Raw genomic sequence first — 20,098 nt, 5'->3', positions numbered from 1 at the left:
TCGACTACAAGCTTGATGGGTCAGCTCACCTTTTTAAAAAAATTATATTTTGTATAATTATTAAATTATAAATTATAATTTAAAATATTATCATAAATATCGACAAAATAATATTATACGATGTTAATGTTAGTACTTGTTAATCAAATCAAAATAAAATTATTTTTATAATATTTATTAGGGATAATTTCATAGACCTCCATTATCTCTCTATAACACTCACCTCCCCTTTCATTTACGATATTACGTCTACTTCTCTTATTTTCATTTACTTGTAATCATTATTTAAACCTAATTAAAATAAATATAAATTAATATAGATTTGATAATTTTACTCTTTTTTATATAAATTTTTTCTTATTAATAAATATTATATAAAAAATAACTCATTTAAAAATACTTTAAAAATAAATTAACACAGACTTATTTTTTTAATCCAACAAAAATCAAAGTCTTCAACTAAGCTGACACACATTTTCACCAAATATTAATTCTTTATCTCTATTTCATATTTACCAATTCACGTAAATTTTTCCCCTACAATAACCCATCATTTTTCGGCAACAATTTTTTCAAATAGAAGACAAAATTGAACTTCCCAAGAATTCGATAAGAACGATAAGATTTTCTTCTAGTTAAACATTTACACAAGTGAAGAAGAAACATGATCCAACGAATAAAGATAAATCAATGAAAATTAGATCTAAACTTTCATATATAAGGGTAAATTTGTCAAAATCTAAATTAATTTATATTTATTTAAATAGGTTTAAAGAATGGTTACAAGAAAAATGAAAATAAGGAAGGTAGACGTAATATCGTAAATCACAAAGAAGGTGAGTGTTATAGAGCAAAGCCTGGAGGGACGTCTCTGAAATTATCTCTATTTATTAAGTTTTTTTTTCAAGTAAAAGTATAAATACATAAATAAAAATATTAACCTAATTATTTTGAATTTGGGCTCTTTTTAATTTTAAATTTAATATTATATTATATTTTTTTATTAATTATTATTGGCCTACGGGCCGGCCCAACCTATATTTCTCAAGCTCATCAAATCAACATGATTATTCAGGCCGAGCTAAAAAGCCCTTTTATTAAATGGGCTCCAAAAATCTTAGTCCAACCCTATCAAATTCCAGGTTAGGCCAGGCCGGCACAACGGGCCTAGCCCATATTGACGGCTCTACGTCTATTTTAACATTTCACAATACATAAAATATTTTTTATTTTTTTGATGAAAATTTGAAATGAAATAATTAATTAAAAAAATATTTTTCTAGCCAGATTAAAAATGAATAAATTAATATTGAATGCAAGAAAGGGGTCGTTTGGTACAAATATCAATAATGCATGAATTAGTAATGCAGGGATTTGTAATGCGGGATTATTTTTATCAAATGTTTGGTTCATTTGTTTCTTACCTAATTTTGTGTGTGGTTTAAAAATTACAAAAAAAATTCTTTTCAATTATACCTTAGAGTTATTATGAGATTTTCTATTTCATGTAATTGAGTCAAGGTAGATAATTAACGAAGAATATTATTTTTGTGACGTTTTTAACTTGCTAGGAGGATAAAAATTTTATTGTCATGTTCACTATTTTTCACTTAAATTATTTGATTAATAAATAATTGTCATCTTAATAAATTGAAGTTAATATCTCAAAAGGTCACACAACTATAATGATTTATAGAGAAAATTTATTGAATTTTATTTTGTATAAATAAATTTTAAAAAAGACTCTTTATCATAAAATAAAAAAAATAAACATAGCAAAATATATTAAACTAATTTTATACTCGAGATGTATATGTGTGTAATTTTAATGGACTTTCATTAAGAGACAATATTTTATTTATGAATTGTTCTTAAATTCATACATCAACATTAGCATATTAGTCGGATTATAATATTTTGTACTAATAATTAATAGGTTAAATAACTCATATATTAGAAACAAAAAGTTATATCTAAAAAATAAAATTTGTATGCTAATTTATTTAAATAAATTGATTAGTATAAATATAAAATATAAAATCAAAAAAATAAACAAAATGATTAAAAGGATGAGGGGGTATTTTTGTCTTTACCTAGATTAGTCCCATGGTATTAGAGCTAATACTATCAAATGGAATGTATTAGTTATACACACTCTTATACCATGTAGAATGTATAACTAATTCATGGATTGACCAAGAATTCCTACCAAACATAGTATTAAATAATACCACAGATAATACATGAACTATTTCTCCTAATACTCCCTACCAAACGACCCCTTAAAGTCCTAAAATATCTCCACCTTTTCACTCCCTACCAAAGGACCCCTTAAAGTCCTAAAACATCTCCAACTTGTGAAAAGAGCGCTAAAAAATTATATGATGAAGAGGCTTGGTGAGGGATCAACAGAGTAAAGGTGACGAGCCTCAAGTGCCTTATGCTAAACTTGCTTACGAACAAAATGAAAGTCAATGACTATATTCTTCATCCTGTTTAAGGCTTGCAAGGACGGGGAAGGGGACTGGAGGACGGGACGAAGGGGGACGGGACGGGACGGGTGACGGGGAGAGAGGATTTGATACGAAATCGAGATTGGGGGGACAAGAATGGGTCTCATCTCGTCCCACAATATATACGGGATGGGATGGGATTTAGGGGGACGAGACGGGATGGGATGGGACGAGGGATTTTTTTTAAATACTTATATATTTGTATTGAAATTACACGTCTTTAGCTAATAAATTTTTAATTTAATTTTTGATTTTCAAATATCAAAATAAATTTTCAAATTTAAAGTTTCAATTTTCAAACTTCAAGATTCATGTTTCAAATTTCATGTTTCAACTTTAAAGTTTTAAATTTCAAATTTGAGAAGTTTAAATTTGTAATTTAAATATTTTAAAATAATGTAAATTGTAAACTTTAAATTAAGTATTTTAAAATTAGTTTAGTACTTTAGTATATATTAAATTGTATATATTAAAATTAAAATGCAAAACAATAATTGTATAAAAAAAACTTGAATAAAAGTTAAAACCTTCAAATTTATTTAATAGAACTTAGAAGTTACAATTAACAAATATTAGTGGAGTAACTAATCTACACAGCCACCTTCTAGGAAGGGTTCTGTTTCAATAAGTTCTCATACGTAAAACTAATATTTGTTACAGATATTAGATGAGTAACTAATTTTACACAGCCACCTTCTAGGAAGGGTTCTGTTTTAATTAGTTCTCGAATGTAATCTAAAAATATCTGTTTTCTCCTTTAAAATTTAATTCTATTTGTCGCATTATATCGATGGTGATATCCTTCGGTGTTGGCAAACTTGCTAGAAATTCTTGTGCCTCTAATTCATCATCACTGCATTCAATTTGTGTTTTGATCCAACTTGCTTGTTTTTTACTTAACTTTTGCAAATTGTTATTCCTCCTTTCAGCATTGCATCAGTCTCTAAATAAAACTGTTGTTTCCGAACTGTCTTCCGCCAATGAATGTCTATGATCACCAATTTAAAACCTTGCCGCACTGAAAGCAGCCTCAGATGCAACTGATGAAGCTTGAATAGCTAGAACATCACGAGCCATTTTGCTCAAAGTTGGAAATGCATCGCTTCGCCTACTCCACCATCCTAATAAATCTTCATTGCCATATTTGATTTCCAATATTTCTAAAGATTGATTAAGATTTTCTTCAAAATCATCACGGTTAGTAGAATTAGGATCAAGAAAACCTCGCATATAAGTTGAAATTTGAAGTATTTTTTTGGGCTATCATCCTATCTCCAAGGGTTATCGCTGTCTTGACCCACAAACTCATAAAGTCTACATATCTCGTCATGTCAAATTTGTCGAAAATGAGTTTCCCTACGAGTCTATTTCCTCCTCCACAAATACATCATTCATTGGCGTCCTTCCCCTTTTTCCAACATACTCACAGGTCCCTCACCACCTTCCCCCACACCTCCACCCACTACCCAACCACCCCTCAACACCCCTTCGACCGTCACCCACAATACACCCGCAAGCACCACCCACACTCACAACCAACCCGAACCACCCCATACCCACAACATCTCCAGCCCGATCCGTTTTGGGTCCTTCCCGGCCACCTCCGAATCACCACCGCCCGTGCCACCCCCCAATACTCATCCCATGTTAACCCGTGGCAAAGCCGGTATCTTTAAACCCAAAACCTTTCAGGCTACCATACTACCAAATACACCCCTTCCCGATAGTGAACCAACAACATACTCTGTTGCCTCAAAAAATGCTTATTGGCGTCATGCTATGGGTGACGAGTTTAAGGCTTTGACTGATCAGAAAACTTGGGTTCTTGTACCTAAGCCCCATGGGAGGCACCTAGTGGGCTGTAAATGGGTGTACAAAATTAAACACAATGCAGATGGCAGTATTTCCAGGTACAAGGCTCGTTTGGTTGCTAAAGGCTACAATCAGGAGTATGGGCTTGATTACTCCGAGACATTCAGTCCTGTTATTCGGTAGGAAACCATTCGCCTAGTACTGTCACTCGCCGTGCGCAACAATTGGCTCATCAATCAGTTGGATGTTTCCAATGCTTTTCTTCATGGCATGCTTGATGAAACTATCTACATGACGCAACCACCGGGCTATGTTGATCCCCGCTTCCCTCAACATGTTTGCAAACTCCAGAAGTCTCTGTATGGGCTCAAGCAAGCCCCCCGTGCTTGGTACACACGTCTGAAAATGTTCCTCCAAGGACTCGGCTTCACGTGTTGCGTACACGACACGAGTCTGTTTACTCGACATTCAGCACACGGTACAGTCATTCTTCTTGTCTATGTGGATGATATCATTATTACAGGCTCTACTGCAGCTCTCATTCAGGATGTCACTCGAGCTATGTATACTACCTTCAAAATGAAGGACCTTGGCCCGTTACATTATTTTCTAGGAATGGAGGTTTCTCGGACAGGCAGTGGCTTGTTTCTTCATCAGTCAAAATATGCTCGATATCTGTTGCAGAAAGATGGACTGGAAAAATACACCAGTCAACCAACACCGATGGCAGTCTCTTCGTCTACGAATGGAGCCGACACCCCCTTTGCCGATATCACCCACTTCCGCAGCCTCATTGGGGCTCTATAGTATCTAGCCATTACTCGTCCTGACATCCAGTTTGCTGTCAACCGAGTTGCTCAGCGCATGCATCAACCAAGTGAACATGATTACCATTGTCTAAAACACATTCTCAGGTACATTTTTGGCACTCTTGGTCGTGGTTTACTCATTCGACCCGGGGACTTGGAGCTTTGGGGGTTCTCAGATTCAGATTGGGCGAATGATAAAAATAACAGAAAATTTACATCGGGGTTTCTTGTTTTTTTGGGGCCGAACCTGATCTCCTGGTGTACAAAAAAACAACCCAAGGTCTCTCAGTCCTCGACTGAAGCTGAATACCGCGCCCTTGCTCTTCTCGCTGCTGAGACCATGTGGGTCACATATATTCTTCGCGAACTCCGCGCCACTCACACTGTTCCTGCTCTCTATTGTGACAATAAATCAACCACCTGTGTGGCCAAGAATTCCGTCCTACACACCAGAATGAAGCATGTTGATACCGATTGTCTCTTTGTTCGCGATGAAGTTCAGGCCGACACCATGACTGTGCAATATGTACCCACTGAAGAACAACCGGCTGATATTCTCACCAAGCCTCTCCCGAGCCGACAGCACGATTACCTCAGTTCCAAGCTTCCGTTCGCTGCCGCTCAGCTCAGTTTGAGGGGGGATAATAACAGATAGTATTAAATAAATAGTATTAAATAATATTAGTATTTACTGTGTACTAATCCTAGTCCTATTAGGCTTAGTACTCCTTAATCCTAGTCCTATTAGGATTAGTACTCCTTAATCCTAGTCCTATTAGTATTAGTACTCCTTCCTATATCTCCTATATATATCTCCCATGTATTCCCTTATTAGGAAAACACTTCAATACAATCAATATTCCTTCAGTGACAAATCAATCTCAACATTAGAACTTTGACCAACTTCTCCTTGAAAATTTTCCGTAGTTCTATATTTTTCATACAACAATTTTGCTTCTACTTTTATGCTAGACTTACACGTTTGACAATTTAGAATTTCTTCCGATAAAATTTCTAAAGATTCATAAAAAGTGTCAACAAGGTCTTGCACACCTTGTAACTTATAAGCAGGATGAAGTAAAGTAGCCGTTAAAAAAACTTGAGGAATAGGAAAAAATATAGTTTAAAATTTTTTCAATCATACCTTCAATTGCAACTCTAAATTTTTTTTATTTATTTATATTTACAAAATTGAATTGAAAGAACACAAATATTTATTAATACGGATGAAATAGTAGGATAATAAATTCCCGAAAACATGGTAGTAGGTTTATAAAAAAGTCTTAAAAATTGTAATAGTTCTTTAGTTTATTCCCAATCTTCATCACAAATTCTATCTAATGGGTCAACATTATGAGCATTAAAAACCATTTGTATGGGTCTTCTATATTTGTAAGCAACCGAAATCATTTCATAAAGAGAATTCCACCTTGTTTTAATATTTTTTGGAATTTTGCTATCTAATATGCTAAATATACAACGAAGAAATTGACAATGTTTACCTTGAAATTCAAAAACATCAAATTTAACAGTATTTCTTGAAAAACCTCTATAATTCGGATTATAAGTTTGTTGAATATATTCAATAAAATCGGGATTTGAAGGAAAACTATAAGGCAAACCACAAACAAAAACCATTTTAGATAAATTTTCCCAATCTAATTCCTTATTATATTTGCGTTGTGTTATTGGACCAGCGGGGTCAAAAGAATCTAATGTTCCTTGAACCATGTTAGAAGCCCCTATCGATGCATTATCTGTAATATCTAATTCATTAATTGAAATTTCCTTTTTTCTATTGGCTAATGCTTTAGCTTCTTTATATTGAATCGGCACACAAGATAACAAATGTCTATTTAATCTCCCCGTTCCACCTTGACCCCCACCTTGTTTATATTTAAAAGGTTGCTTACACTTATTACAAATAACAACACTATTTTCTTTATTGAAAGTCATAAATTACCACATAATAGAAGTTTTAGGTCGTTGATACTTTCCCTTCTCCTTTGTGGGAGGTATAAGGGGTGGATGTCCAAAATTTTGCTCCAGTAAATTGATAGTCTCATTTGAAACTTCTGTCACCGGACTAGTAGGTGTTTCTTCTAACTCATCTTCTCCCAAATCAGCTTCTTCTTCTTCAAATGAATTTTCATCAACATTAGGATTAATATTACCATAACGTCGTTCTAAACTTTCGTGATCGAGTTGAACATTTGAATCAATATCGTAAGGAGTATCATCAACATAAGTAGAATCATTTATGTTAAATCTAACTCTACTCGTTGATTTAGCTGAAGTACCACCACTTTTACTACTCTTTTTTTCTTTATTTTAATATTTTTCTTTACCAAAATTAAATAATTTAAAAAGTCTACTTTCTTCGTTATCTTCTGCTTTCTCTTTTTCTTTACCACTATTTTTTTGCTAGAACTCATACTTAATTATATATAAAGTGTAATATAAAAATAATAATAACACAAAAGTAAAGACGAAAAATAAATATTATGAAACAGATGTACCAAACGTCTTCGTTAATAGCAGACGTTAAACCGATTGTTGAAGCTTGTGGTTTGTTGTAACTTGTAATTTGAAACTTCAACCAATACTTGATAACAAATATGAGATAATGTAATTATATTTATTGATATAATATGAAAATTTCGAATTGAAAATTGAAATATATGGATTATAATAATATGAGAATTAAAATGGAATAGAAATTAAGATTGACACTTGAGAGTTGAGAGGATATAGAAAATAGATGAGAGAAATGAGAATAGATGATTTTGTAAGAAATAGTAGGGGATATGTGTATTTATAATATTAAAAATGGGTTAAAATGTAATTATTATAACTTGAGGGTTTAAAATAAAGTTTTAAAAGTAGGAGGGTGGTAGGGGGTGTTTGGGAACACAAAAAGGGGCAAAAATCCGTTTGGAGGGGGGGGGTCCACTAGCCGTTTTCCCAACGGATCTCAACGGTAAATTTTTTTAATTTTTTTTTTTTAAAAAAAGGGAATCCCGCGAACCAGCCGGTTCGACCGGGCTGGAACCGAACTGGGTCGATCGGGATGCAAAGGTGAACCGGCCCCTGACCGGTCCCCTTATCCCCCACCCCTTAAACCCCCTAAACCCTAGGGGACGGGACGGGTTCGAATCGAGGTGGGTCGGGACGCGGGCCGGGACGGGACATCCCGGTCCCCCAACCACCCCTAATCCTGTTGTGTGAAACAAGATTAGCACAAATATAGGTGTTGTCACAAAAAAAAGTTGGTGAAGCAGACCACAACAATAAATGAAAAAAGAAAAATAAAATAAAATTATAGATCTAAAAAGTACGTTATGATTTCAAGAGTGGTGAATCCAAAAATTGATTCTCACAGTTAATTCCCTTTACACCAAAAATATCCATCATGAAAAAAACCATTACGATTAGTAACTCTAAAAGCTATGAGCCTTCTAAGATGGTTGAAGGCAGTCATCCCTATTTTCTCCTTCAGATTTATCCGGAATGAATCTCATAAACATCAACTTCAATAGTGCCTGTTATGAAAGTTGGAGAAGAGGGTACTAATCTCTCTTTCCTATAATTTATTAATAAGAGTCCTGAAGAAGATATACCTTTGTTTGACCAATGACGGAGGCGTAATGAATGACATGGTGTTGGCATGATTTCTAAACTCCCTTGGTGAAGAAATAACGAAATATGTGATCTATTCTTAGACAGACAACATTAGACTTTTGGAATAAACTTGAATAAAGGTATGAACAAACACATAGTATCAAGTTGTTCCAATTATAGAGAGAGTTAAAGAAACCAATAGTTTTTGTATGTACTCAAGGGACTGAAGAGTATTTGGGACAAAACAAAGGTACTTAATATTTTTATGATATGCAGTTCTGATTGTAATTGTGATGCAAAAACGTTCAATGTAAAGATAAATGAAGATCAACTGTTACTTATAGAACTGAATGAAAACTATTGTGGCATAAGGGAAACCATACTCATGATGAAGGCGTTACCTACCACAACACAAACATACTCAATTACATTAAAAGAGCAAATTTAGAGGGGGGTAAATAGTGCAAATCAGGTTAACATTAATGATAAGTCTATTTCTTTTAGGCCAACCATCAAAAATGGACATGAGACAAAGGAAACAATCAAAATTTAACACATATATGAAGAGGAACACCAATTTTTTTCTCTTAATGTAAGAAGTCGGGACACACAAAGGACAAGTGTTATAATTTTAGTTGAATATCCACAATTCGTCAAGTTTAGTAAGCCAGAAAGAGTCTATGGAAGTGGGCAAGAGTGTTATAAACTAACTGGATATTTACAATAGTCCTTCAAATTTATTAAGCTAGAGAGAGTCTATTGAAGTGGCCAGGCAAGACAGAAGAAGGAAACATTACACAGACTACTAGGGATAACACACCTAGAGATCGAGGGATTCAAGAATGACCAATGCAAAAAATTGATCCATATGCTACAAGCTATGCAGGCGGGAAATTCAGGTCCTAAGCCAAATTCCTAGTGCCAACTCTGTAGGTAAATTCTCATTCTCTAATACCTTTGATTGTTGTTTTACTACTCTTGATTGCAACCTCTAGATAATAGATTCATGGGTTTGTCAACACATGACTCATGCCAAAAATCTCCTATATAATATTAAATGCTTAGAAAATTCAATCTTAATAATCTATCAAATTCATAATAAATTCACATTTTTCTTTGTTGGTTTGATCTATTTATAAACAAACAATTGCCTAAGATTTTGTAGAATCCTAATGATTTTCAGAGACTAGCCTTTTAATAATCACATACAAGGATAAAATCTAGTACATAAGTACAATTCTTATAAATATACTAGTATAAATCAAATACAATGCAATATTTGAAGTTGGCTTTCTTATTGAATCAAAGTAAAGTAGCCCGAATTCAATTTGTTCCTCAAACAAAATCACGCCCAACGACTCTCACGTAATCTAAACAATTGTTTCTCCCTTCAACACTCTCAAGTGTTATGTCATTTCGTTTCTGATTGGAGCATCATATTTTGCTTTCTTTGCTTCTTGCGACTGGGGATATAATTGTGATTGACGGAAGGAGCGTGAAATTAATGGAGAGGGATTGATTTTGAAAAAAAGCTATTGGGTTTTGAGGCTATTTATTTTTTAACGCAACCATTGGGTGAGAGAGGGTGTCTGGTTACGGTAGCGATGAGAGTCGAGGGAATTGGACAAATGTGGTAACTAAAGAGGTCAGATGTCTATAGACGTGGGTGATGGATGACTTACTAGTTTTTACTGGAGAAAGAGGAATTCGAGTGGATTGAGTGGGGTAGGGAGAAGCAAAGGTGTTTGCTTGATTGTTGAGAGAGAAGGTGGAGATATACTTGAGATTCGCGACCCTCCTTAGGAAGGAACAAAGAGAGATCCGTGAGCACCCATAGACAATGGTTTAGGTAGTTCAAAATAATGTGGTGTTGCTGGGGTATCATTGTGCATTTCTCTTGATGGAGATGACTCATTAAAACAAATTTTCTAATGCCGATTTTTATAATTTGAAAAAAATGTAAGCAAAAGCATAATTAGTTTTAAAAATACATTTCTAGAAAAATAAACTTTAGAGGTGGTTGGGTTGGATCAAAACATTGATGAAAATAATATTTATTTTAACATCTCTAAAAGATATAAGACTTTTATTCTTTTAATCAAGCTTATATTATGCACATGGTTCTAGCTACAGATAACATAAACAACCAAAGTTTTTTACATTGTCATAGTTTGGTGATTCTTGAAATAAAAGCTCGTGGACACAAATTTGAGGTTGACATTCTATTTATGAGAAAAGCAATCTGATGACATGCAAAACTCCAAAAGGTGGATGGTAAAGAGGTTTGGTGCATTAGAGTATTTGCAGTCTCGACAATATGGTGATGTTGTCTTTCAACTATAATAACTCTTTGTGTTTGAATTGAATCATATTGAGCCACATGTATTTTGGACACTAATCCATAAATAAAATATAATATCTTTTCTTATTGACGAAAAATTTAATGATGGACCCCACAAATCACTGTAAATAATTTAGAGAAACATGTAATTTTAAAAAGATTTTATAGAAAAGGATTTTTCGGCTCTGATTTGATTGACATGAATTACAAATGGAAAGAAAGTCTTTCTTAACACAAATGAAAAATTTATTAAAAGTGCCTAGTGGCCACTTATCAAGTTACTAGAAATGAAAGGGAAGCAAAGTATATTGGATAATTGAAAGATAGATTCAGATGGGTAGTAAAAAAACTTAGAACTCTGCGAGGAGAAGAAAAATTCTTGATACCATATAAAGGTTGAGATATAGAAGAAAAACACACTTTTATTCACGTATAACCTTCTCTTTAAATTGAGTCGATACATAACTCATAAGGTACATTACCTACAAAGTACAATAAACTAGGGTTGTTCATGGTTATGCTTAAAAAAAATCAACTCATGATTTGAATTAAATCGATTAAAGAAATTGATATTTGGTTTGGTTTTAACTTGAAAAATCGATATTATTTGGTTTGATTTTGATTTTATTAAAAATAATCGCAAAAAAATCAAATCGAACTGTTAAATTAGATATATAAATGTTATAATTGTATATGTATTATCTATAAATAAAATATAAATATTTTGTTAAATTCTTATTAAATTAATTCTTTAACTTTATCATTTTCTCAAGTCCAACACTTAAGCCTAACTATAATAATTCTAAGTTCAAGTCCATCAAAATTCATCTTAGTCTTTACCTATCCTACTTCACATAAAAATAGTACACTTTCTCTTTATTAAATAACTTTATTTGTGTAATAATAACTTCAGTATTACTTAATTGAACCGATTATAGATTTTTTGTGGAGATTTTTGTGTCTATCGAGATGTGTACGTCCTAAAGAATTATCACTTTCAAACCAAATAAATCAGAAAACTAAACCAAACCAATAGTAGAAATTTAAAAACCCGATTGAATTAATTTGATTTTAAATTTAATTAATAACCGATTCAAACCAAACTACAAACACCCGTATAGGAAACTATTGAAGTCCTAAATATCAAATGTATTTCTTCATATGACTGAAATATAGAAAACTAATAACATATTCCTAAACGCGAGGGTAACATTTGTTATTTGTTAATACAGGTCACTTAATAAAATGAAACTTTTATTTATTTATATAATAAGTAGAAAAAGAAAAGGCAGTAACCACATTTTGTTATCAACAAATTGACATGTGATAATGTGATCATTAGGAAACAATAATTTTCAAAAACAAAGTGAATTACAAATTATCTACCTTACAAACTAAAGCAACGCAAATACAATAGCAAGTGAAATAAGTTTTTCCGTAACTTTGACTCCTAATTTTTTTAAAACTTTTTCATGTAAACTAGACTAGTTGGATATAGACATTTAAACGAAGTAAATATGTTCCGTAAGTCGTTAAGCATCTATACTCAGCATTCACAAAAATTACCACTTCTCTACTTGAAATCAATCTTTCCTTTGCCTAGTTAACACTTTGGATGCAAATGTTCCTTAATAATTCCTCAGTTCCACACTGGAGCTATGCTTCCTCTAGCTCAAAAAGGAGGGGATTTTTTTTAAAAAAAAGAGGTGTTGCAATCATCGACGATAAATGTGTGGTTAACTTCAGTATCTACACATGATCTTGTGTGCACAGAAGAATTTAGCAAATCATCATGCCCCTGATAATTTCTACTCAAACCCTGCAATAAAATCTTCCATGCATGACCTGTATGTTTGCATTCCTGGGACTTTATTGGCCAGCTCCAAACCCATAGACATCCACCTTTTTGCTTCATCCATATGCGCCATCCTCATAGGGACAGCTGCTCTATTCCATGCTGTCATGGAGAGCCATTTTGCTTCTTCAACCGGATATTCTCCTTCTTTCAAACCCACCATTATTCGATACGCTTGCTTGTAAGTTTCCATTGTTGCATCGTCAATAGTATCAGCTCCGTGGCTGCTTCTTAGACTAACAAGTTTCCTCACTATGAGTGCCACACTTGCATAATCAGGCGAAGGCGAAGCCAGGAGTGTAGAGAGGCAGGTGCTTAATGCAAAGATGGCTACTTCATGGTTTGATCTTGGTCCTTGTGAGGCATCAATGCCAATCTGAAGTAGATGCTTTGGGTTGCAACATTTTAAGTTTGCAAACCGCTTTATAAGGAGGAGCTGTTGGCTGCCCGTGTCATCAAGCCTTGAATGTAGATCAAAAGCACACCAAGTGTACACAAACAAGAAATTAGGCTCGATGATGACCTCTAACTTTTCATATTCTGTTGAGTTTGACGTTAACATCTGCATCAAGCATCACATGACAATTAAAATTATAGTCTAGAGAAAACCACGTCTCAGAGATCATAAAACATATTGAGCTCCATCATGTGGCGGCTAAGAAATCTCCTATATTTAAGAACTAAAATAACAAAAAACGAAGCAACTCCAAGAAAATATATGGAAAAAGAACTATCCTATAATTGAAATTGGTTACCTTTCCTGCTCTGTCTAGCAAAGAAATAGATTCCTTCACTTCATTTTCCAATAACGTATTAGTTCTTAGCTTCTCATCTGAGATTATTGCATATACTGTCATAATGAGTGATTTGCAAACCATTACATGGTTGCCTTCTTTCTCTTCATCAATTGAAGCACCATAAAACTCTGATGCCAATCTAAAGAACTCTGCACAAATTGCATATCGGTTCTCCTGTCCTGTTTTAACCCCCACGTTCCATGCATTCACTGAAAACCAATTTCTTTCTCTTCTTCCGATCTCTCCTTTCCCAAAAAAATCCTCTACACTCATCTCTCTTAGCCGAGAATGAGCTCGTTTCATCTGCTTTAGGATATCAGAATCATTCTGAGGATCCTGAGCTAAAATCGTGACTAAAGTCCTGAAAACTACAACCTCAGTTGTTGCCATCTGTTTCCCTGTGGTGTAGAAATTCAAGAGAAGTGACAGAGAAGAAACGGCAACTGGTAGACAACGGCAAGCAATAGCTTCATGAGCTGCTAGAGAGAGGAATTCAGTGGTGAAGTCAAGGCAACTTGGCAATGCCTGCACCTGAGTGATAGCACCATCACATTCGTTCTTTTGCAGGTAGATCTTAAACTGCAACATCCATACATATCTCAGATTCACATAACCAAACAATTAGGAGCATCAATTAAATACACATATTTCAGATAGGAGAAAAAACCCATACCTTTAGGAAGGCACTAGCTATATTTGGTTCAAGCTGTGAAAGAAGAAAAACTATCAGATCAAGTTGATGAAAGCAAATGTGCTTAATCTATTGAACACACCTTCTCTGCCTCGTTTATGTATTCTTGAGCACGATCAAGCTGTGAAAGGCCCATATAGCAGAGACATAAAACTCTAAATCCCTTTGCTCTGAGATTTCTGCTATCTATGTCAGAAGGGACATAAAGCATAGATTTTTCAAATATATCAGCACTGGTCTGGAGATCTTTTGATCGGAAGTGTTCTGCTGCACTGTGTTAGAAGCAATAGTAGATGTCAAATGATTCATTGAAAGTATTGCCATATATATATATATATATATTTGCAATGACGTAAAAACCAAAAAGAAGGTTTGCTGAATGTTTTCTTTATTCTTTTCTATATATGTCCATTCTATGATAACTTTTAAACAGTAATGATAGGCTACCAGAAGCTTGTCATTTTTCATAATCTGTCCCAACTAATTGAGACTGTATGAATTCTTAATAATCATTCGGCTACATTTTGATAGCAATGCATAAATTAAATTGAGAAAGAAACTTGTTTTTTAATTTGCTTGAATTCGTGATAACTTCTTAGACTATGAAATAAGTATTCAGTTGGAAAGCGAACACGATTGAACATACCAGTTCCATAGAAGAGCATGCATAGCTGTTCTCTCCTTGGAAGCGTCGTCTCCATTCAAGAGCGTCAGAATCCTATCATCAGACACCAGGTCCGATACTACCTTTGCCCTCAACCTTGCCTCTTCACCACCACCAGCAGGATCCCCTATTACCTTATTCACGACCCTAATTGCTGCATCAGCACTTACATGGCACCTTCCAAGAAGTCCTAAAAACACTCCCTTCACAGCTGGTGCACCAGCAGCCCCTACAACTTGAAAGTACGACTCAACAGCTGATACCCAAACACCTTCAGGAATCCCCTTATCCACTACCATTCCTCTTAGCTCCTTCTCCGCTTCCCCGAACCTCCCCAATCCCAGCCATGCTTTCATTGCCAACACACTAAGACTCGGATGCTGATCCTTCTCACCATCTCTCAAGACCTTTACACATTTCAACACGCTCTCAAATTCATCTCTCTGCAGATGTGATGCCCCCAAAAATCTTAGAGTCTTGGATCTCAATTCCATCAAAGCTAAAGTCTCCCCTGTACTCTTAACAACTTTCAAACCCCTTTCACACAATTCAAATGCTTCATTCATCAGCTTCAATGCTTCATTCACTCCAGAAACTTCATTTTTTGATACAATTGCTTTTCCAAACATTAAATACTGATTAGCTAAAGCTTTATAGTTGTCCGCAAAAGCGAAGAGCAAGTTTTTGGATCGACTCAATAAAGCAATCGCTAAATTTCTATCAGAGACTTCCCAAGCGGTCCGTGATCGAGCAATATTGAGATCTAACAGAAGCTTTTTCTCTTCATATTCTGAAACATTAGTGATGTCAACTTTAGATAACAGATCGGAAGCTTTCTCGAAGCAATAGTTGGCGAGTTCAAACTTTCGAAGGTCATGCCATTTAAGACCGGTTTTATAGAAGAAGGATGCGGATTTAAACGCCGGCGATGGAATGCCAGTGACATCAGCAGCGAGGAAGAGGAGGTCGGCGGAAACTTGACGGAGCTTTGCGTGTTCCTCATGGTGTTTTTGAATAGAAGCAGCATTGGAATTGGAAAGATCGACACAAGCATTCCAAAGGCGGTAGGATAGTTTCCAGATGTGGAGTTTTAGGGAATTAGGGAAAGGAGATAGGTAATTGAGCTGAGAGAGGGTATGCCTGAGATGGGTGGAGAAGGAATCCGGCAAGGCAGCAGTTGCAGGTACATATGTCTCGATATCTTCGATGGATGACTCGATTTGAGAGCATAGTTGATTCCGGAGATCGTCGTGAAGCTCCGGCGAAGAGATATCGTCGATTTTCATCAGCAGTTTTGAAATGGTAAGTGTTCGCGGTTTGTTTTGGAGGGAAATGGGTATAAATTGGTCATTTTTTCATATACAAGTCTCGTTGTATTTATTTTTACGTCGGTTCATGTCATCTTCCTTGCTCCTTAACCATTTTTAAAATAAATATCTTTCAAAAAAATGATTTGATGCAAAAATGGTAACGATGGCTTAGATGGTGTATGGATTTTTAAGTTTTCTTAATTTTCTTTTTCGTGATATGATATTTTTAAGGGAAAATTATATAAAATAGCAAACTAATAACTTAAATTAAATTGAATAGCTAGGGTTTGATTTAATTGTGCTCCATAGCAAACATTGACAAAAATTTGCCAGGCATCTCTCTCCCAGAAGTCTCGCTCGCCACTCTCTCATTCTCGCCTCTCTCGCTTTATACACAGAAGTGTATAATTTCTGTTTCTATTTTATATAAAGCGAGAGAAAATTGTATATACACATGCAAAAATGTATATCTTCGTGTTATACACTTAATTATATAATTTACAAACATTTTACTTCAAATATTGCAGAGAAAAAGGCCAAAGAATTATACAATTGCAGAGAAATACAATTTTTTCTAGCTTTATACAACAGAAGTGTATATATTGTGTTTCTGTTTTTTGTATAAAGCGAGAAAAACATATATCTTCTTGCTATACACTTATAATTATGCAATATACATACATTTTAATTCGATTCAACTTTATGCAAAACTAATTATACAATTGCAGCGAAATAGGCCAGCGAATTATACAATTTAGGCCAGCGAATTATACAATTTAAGCCAGCGAATTATACACTTTTATATGTATAGCGAATTATACAGTTTTTATGTTTGCTATGGAGCGCAATTATGCAAAGTTTGCTATATCATACAAATATGATTTTTTTGTTTGCTATATGTGAAAGTTGCCCTATTTTTAAACATCAATTAGTTAGTTTAGATTTAATAAGGGATCCTTTGGTTGACTGAATTAAAAAAAATAATATATGCATTAGCCTTGTATAATACTAGTACTTTATTTAAAACTCTTTTCTAACCTATATATAGCTAACGTTTGCATTATTATATATTCTATTGTGTGATAATATGTATACTGCTAATTAAATGAATTTCTATGTATCAATAATGCAATGATTTTAATCCATGCATTGACACAATTAAAGATTCTATTGCCCTTCAAAATCTATTTTTACATTTTCTCCACCATTTTAGTGGACATCTTTTTAAATAAAATCGTTTTTGTGCAATGCATGCTATTTTTAATGCATCAAATCAGACAATGCATAAAATAATGTATGTATAATTAGTCAAATATAACTAATACATACATTACTAATGCAAACATTGCTAATACACTATATTCAACTTTATTCGTACACACTCTACCTAAAAGTGAAGGCATGTGGGGTGGCAGGTACAAACAAGTACAAAGCTGTGGGCTATTATCCCACCGATAGAAACATTAACACCTTGTTTGGATGGTTGCTACCTTTTGTATTGTATTATATAGATAGTTTAAATACAATATTTGTTTGGATTGTTATTTAACTTTTTTTCGTATCGTATGAACCTATCGTTAGGTAAAAATGAAAAGACCAATGTTATGTAACGACCTATTTGATGTTATCTCGTCATTACCTTAATATTTTATTCTCATTTTGTTTTTATTTATTATTTAATAATTATATTTCTTTTTTTTATCCTACCTTTTCATAGTAGCTCTACCTCGTATCCTTTTTTTTAGGTTTATGATTCAAATTATGGATGTGTCACAATATGTAACGACGGTGAATGATACAATCTATCCAAAACACTGTATTTATTAAAATAATATAGTACATTACAATACAATACAGTACAATACAATACAATATAATACAATACGTTATGAAACAATACGTAATAACCATCAAAACAAAGTGTAGCACCCCGAGCCTACACCCTAGAGTGGTCGACACTCAAAACAACTGTTGGTTCCAATTGAGTCCTTGGCCTGACTTATGATATACCGTGATTTCACGGTGTTATTAATAATTTTTCCTTAAGTTTTGTATGTCCAAAAGCCTTTTTGTGCTAATTTTTATATAAGTTTCTCTTTATTTGCAAGAAATCTGTCCAAAGATGAATGCGGAGATTTTAAGCGAAGAAATGCAGAAGAGACCACCTACGGAGCTTGTGACGGTCCGTCACGCTTGTGACGGTCTGTAGGTGGCAGCGTAGTGCAGCTGGTGAAGGAAGATGGGGAAGTCTGACCAAGTGTGGGGTTACGGAGTCCATGACGGTCCGTCGTGTCTATGATGGTCCGTCCTGCATGTTCGTTATGAAATTCAGAGAAGTAGTCCCAGTACCTAGATTCCAAGAGTTCAAGTGTTTTGTAACAAAGACCCTTGACGGACCGTCGTGTCTTTGACGATCCGTCATACTTGCCGTCGAGGGTAATGAAGAGAGCAACAGAAGAAATTGCACAAGTATGGGACGACGGAGTCCATGACGGTCCGTCGTGACCACGACGATCTGTCGCGAGGTCCGTCTACCCAGCCGCGTTTTGACAGATTTTCAGCAAATAGAATCCTTGTTTAATTAGGTTTTTATTTTCTATAAATAGTTGGAAAAACCTAGTTTTTTGAGGTTAGACACCGTATTGTTAGACACTGTATTATTAGTTAGACTCTGGATTATTTGGTGAGGCTTTTGATTATCATTAGACTTTTTGTGAGATTCTTGATTACTTTGAGATTCTTGCAAGTGATTGTTGGTGATTTTTGTTGATTAATCAAGCAAACTATCGGATTTTACTCTTTCTCATTGAAGTAAGTACATGAATTCTTATATAATATATTTGAATATTGTGATTATGACTATGGGTAACTAAACTCCATAACTAGGGTTTTGGGAACCATAGGCAAATAATGAGGTAAAACCTAACTAAAATAAAAATTCTAGAATAGTGCCTTGCATGTATTAATAATTCTTTCGCTTAGAAGTCATTTTAACGGATGGCCAACGTTAGAACTCGCCTTAATGCTACTTGCCGGACCAAGGAGGTAGATAATAGGAAAAGAATTATCAACATAAATTTAGTGTATACTATCTAATAGACTAGTATTGATTGGTACGAGGTAATAACTTAGTCAATTATCGAATACGATGCTTAATATGAGGTAAAGATAAGGGTTCGGATAGCAACACACGTAGCCGGACCAAGGTGCAGAGTGAAATTTTCTAGATGCCAGATCAAGGATTTAGAAATACATAACTTATCACTTTGCATGCAAGATACTAGGAAATAATTGTTATAATTAGAATTATCAAGTTATGAACCTGTGGGGAACACGTAAACCCTAGTTACTTTAATTAATTGATTAAACTCCAACATTCGAAGGTGTTAAGTGTCTCTTTCAATTTCGTTATTTACTTTCATTCATTTTGAAATAGAAACCCCTCTTTTATTGTTTTTGCTTTCCTAGGAAGTGATTGACCGAACAATAGTAATAATAGGTTAAAGTTAAGTCTAAACTATTTTCCTTGTGGAAACGATCCCAACCTCACTAGTTGGGTTATTTACTTGACACGACCGCTTTACTTCTTATTTGAGAAGTAAGTTTGAGCGTATCAACTTACTAGTATAATGAATGGTATAAAAATCATGTAGAAGCTTTTAGAATATACGCTCATAATAATCTC

At 34.2% G+C, this 20,098-nt stretch overlaps 1 protein-coding gene across 1 annotated transcript; it reads right to left on the bottom strand.

Annotated features, from left to right (window-relative positions):
• Positions 1-12,648: 12,648 nt before the first annotated feature.
• Positions 12,649-16,500, bottom strand: LOC101261853 (TPR repeat-containing protein ZIP4). Its single transcript, XM_010327917.4, has 5 exons — positions 15,086-16,500; positions 14,522-14,711; positions 14,422-14,454; positions 13,707-14,327; positions 12,649-13,513 (listed from the first exon to the last, which is right to left on the bottom strand). The coding sequence occupies exons 1-5, from the start codon at positions 16,387-16,389 to the stop codon at positions 12,905-12,907; spliced, it is 2,757 nt and encodes a 918-aa protein (XP_010326219.1). The 5' UTR covers positions 16,390-16,500; the 3' UTR covers positions 12,649-12,904.
• Positions 16,501-20,098: the final 3,598 nt, after the last annotated feature.

This window comes from Solanum lycopersicum, chromosome 9 (genome assembly GCF_036512215.1).
Source record: "Solanum lycopersicum chromosome 9, SLM_r2.1".
Classification (NCBI taxonomy): Eukaryota; Viridiplantae; Streptophyta; class Magnoliopsida; order Solanales; family Solanaceae; genus Solanum; species Solanum lycopersicum.
The sequence above is the reverse complement of the archived record's forward strand: the minus strand, read 5'-3'. Positions and strand labels throughout refer to the sequence as shown.

What these genes read in the sequence shown, in the direction of transcription:
- LOC101261853 (XM_010327917.4), bottom strand. Translation starts at nt 16,389, where the DNA reads ATGAAAATCGACGATATCTCTTCGCCGGAGCTTCACGACGATCTCCGG. An exon ending in CATGCTCTTCTATGGAACTG is followed by an intron (nt 14,712 to 15,085) that starts GTATGTTCAATC and finishes CTTCTAACACAG; the next exon opens with TGCAGCAGAACACTTCCGAT. An exon ending in ACATAAACGAGGCAGAGAAG is followed by an intron (nt 14,455 to 14,521) that starts GTGTGTTCAATA and finishes CTTCTTTCACAG; the next exon opens with CTTGAACCAAATATAGCTAG.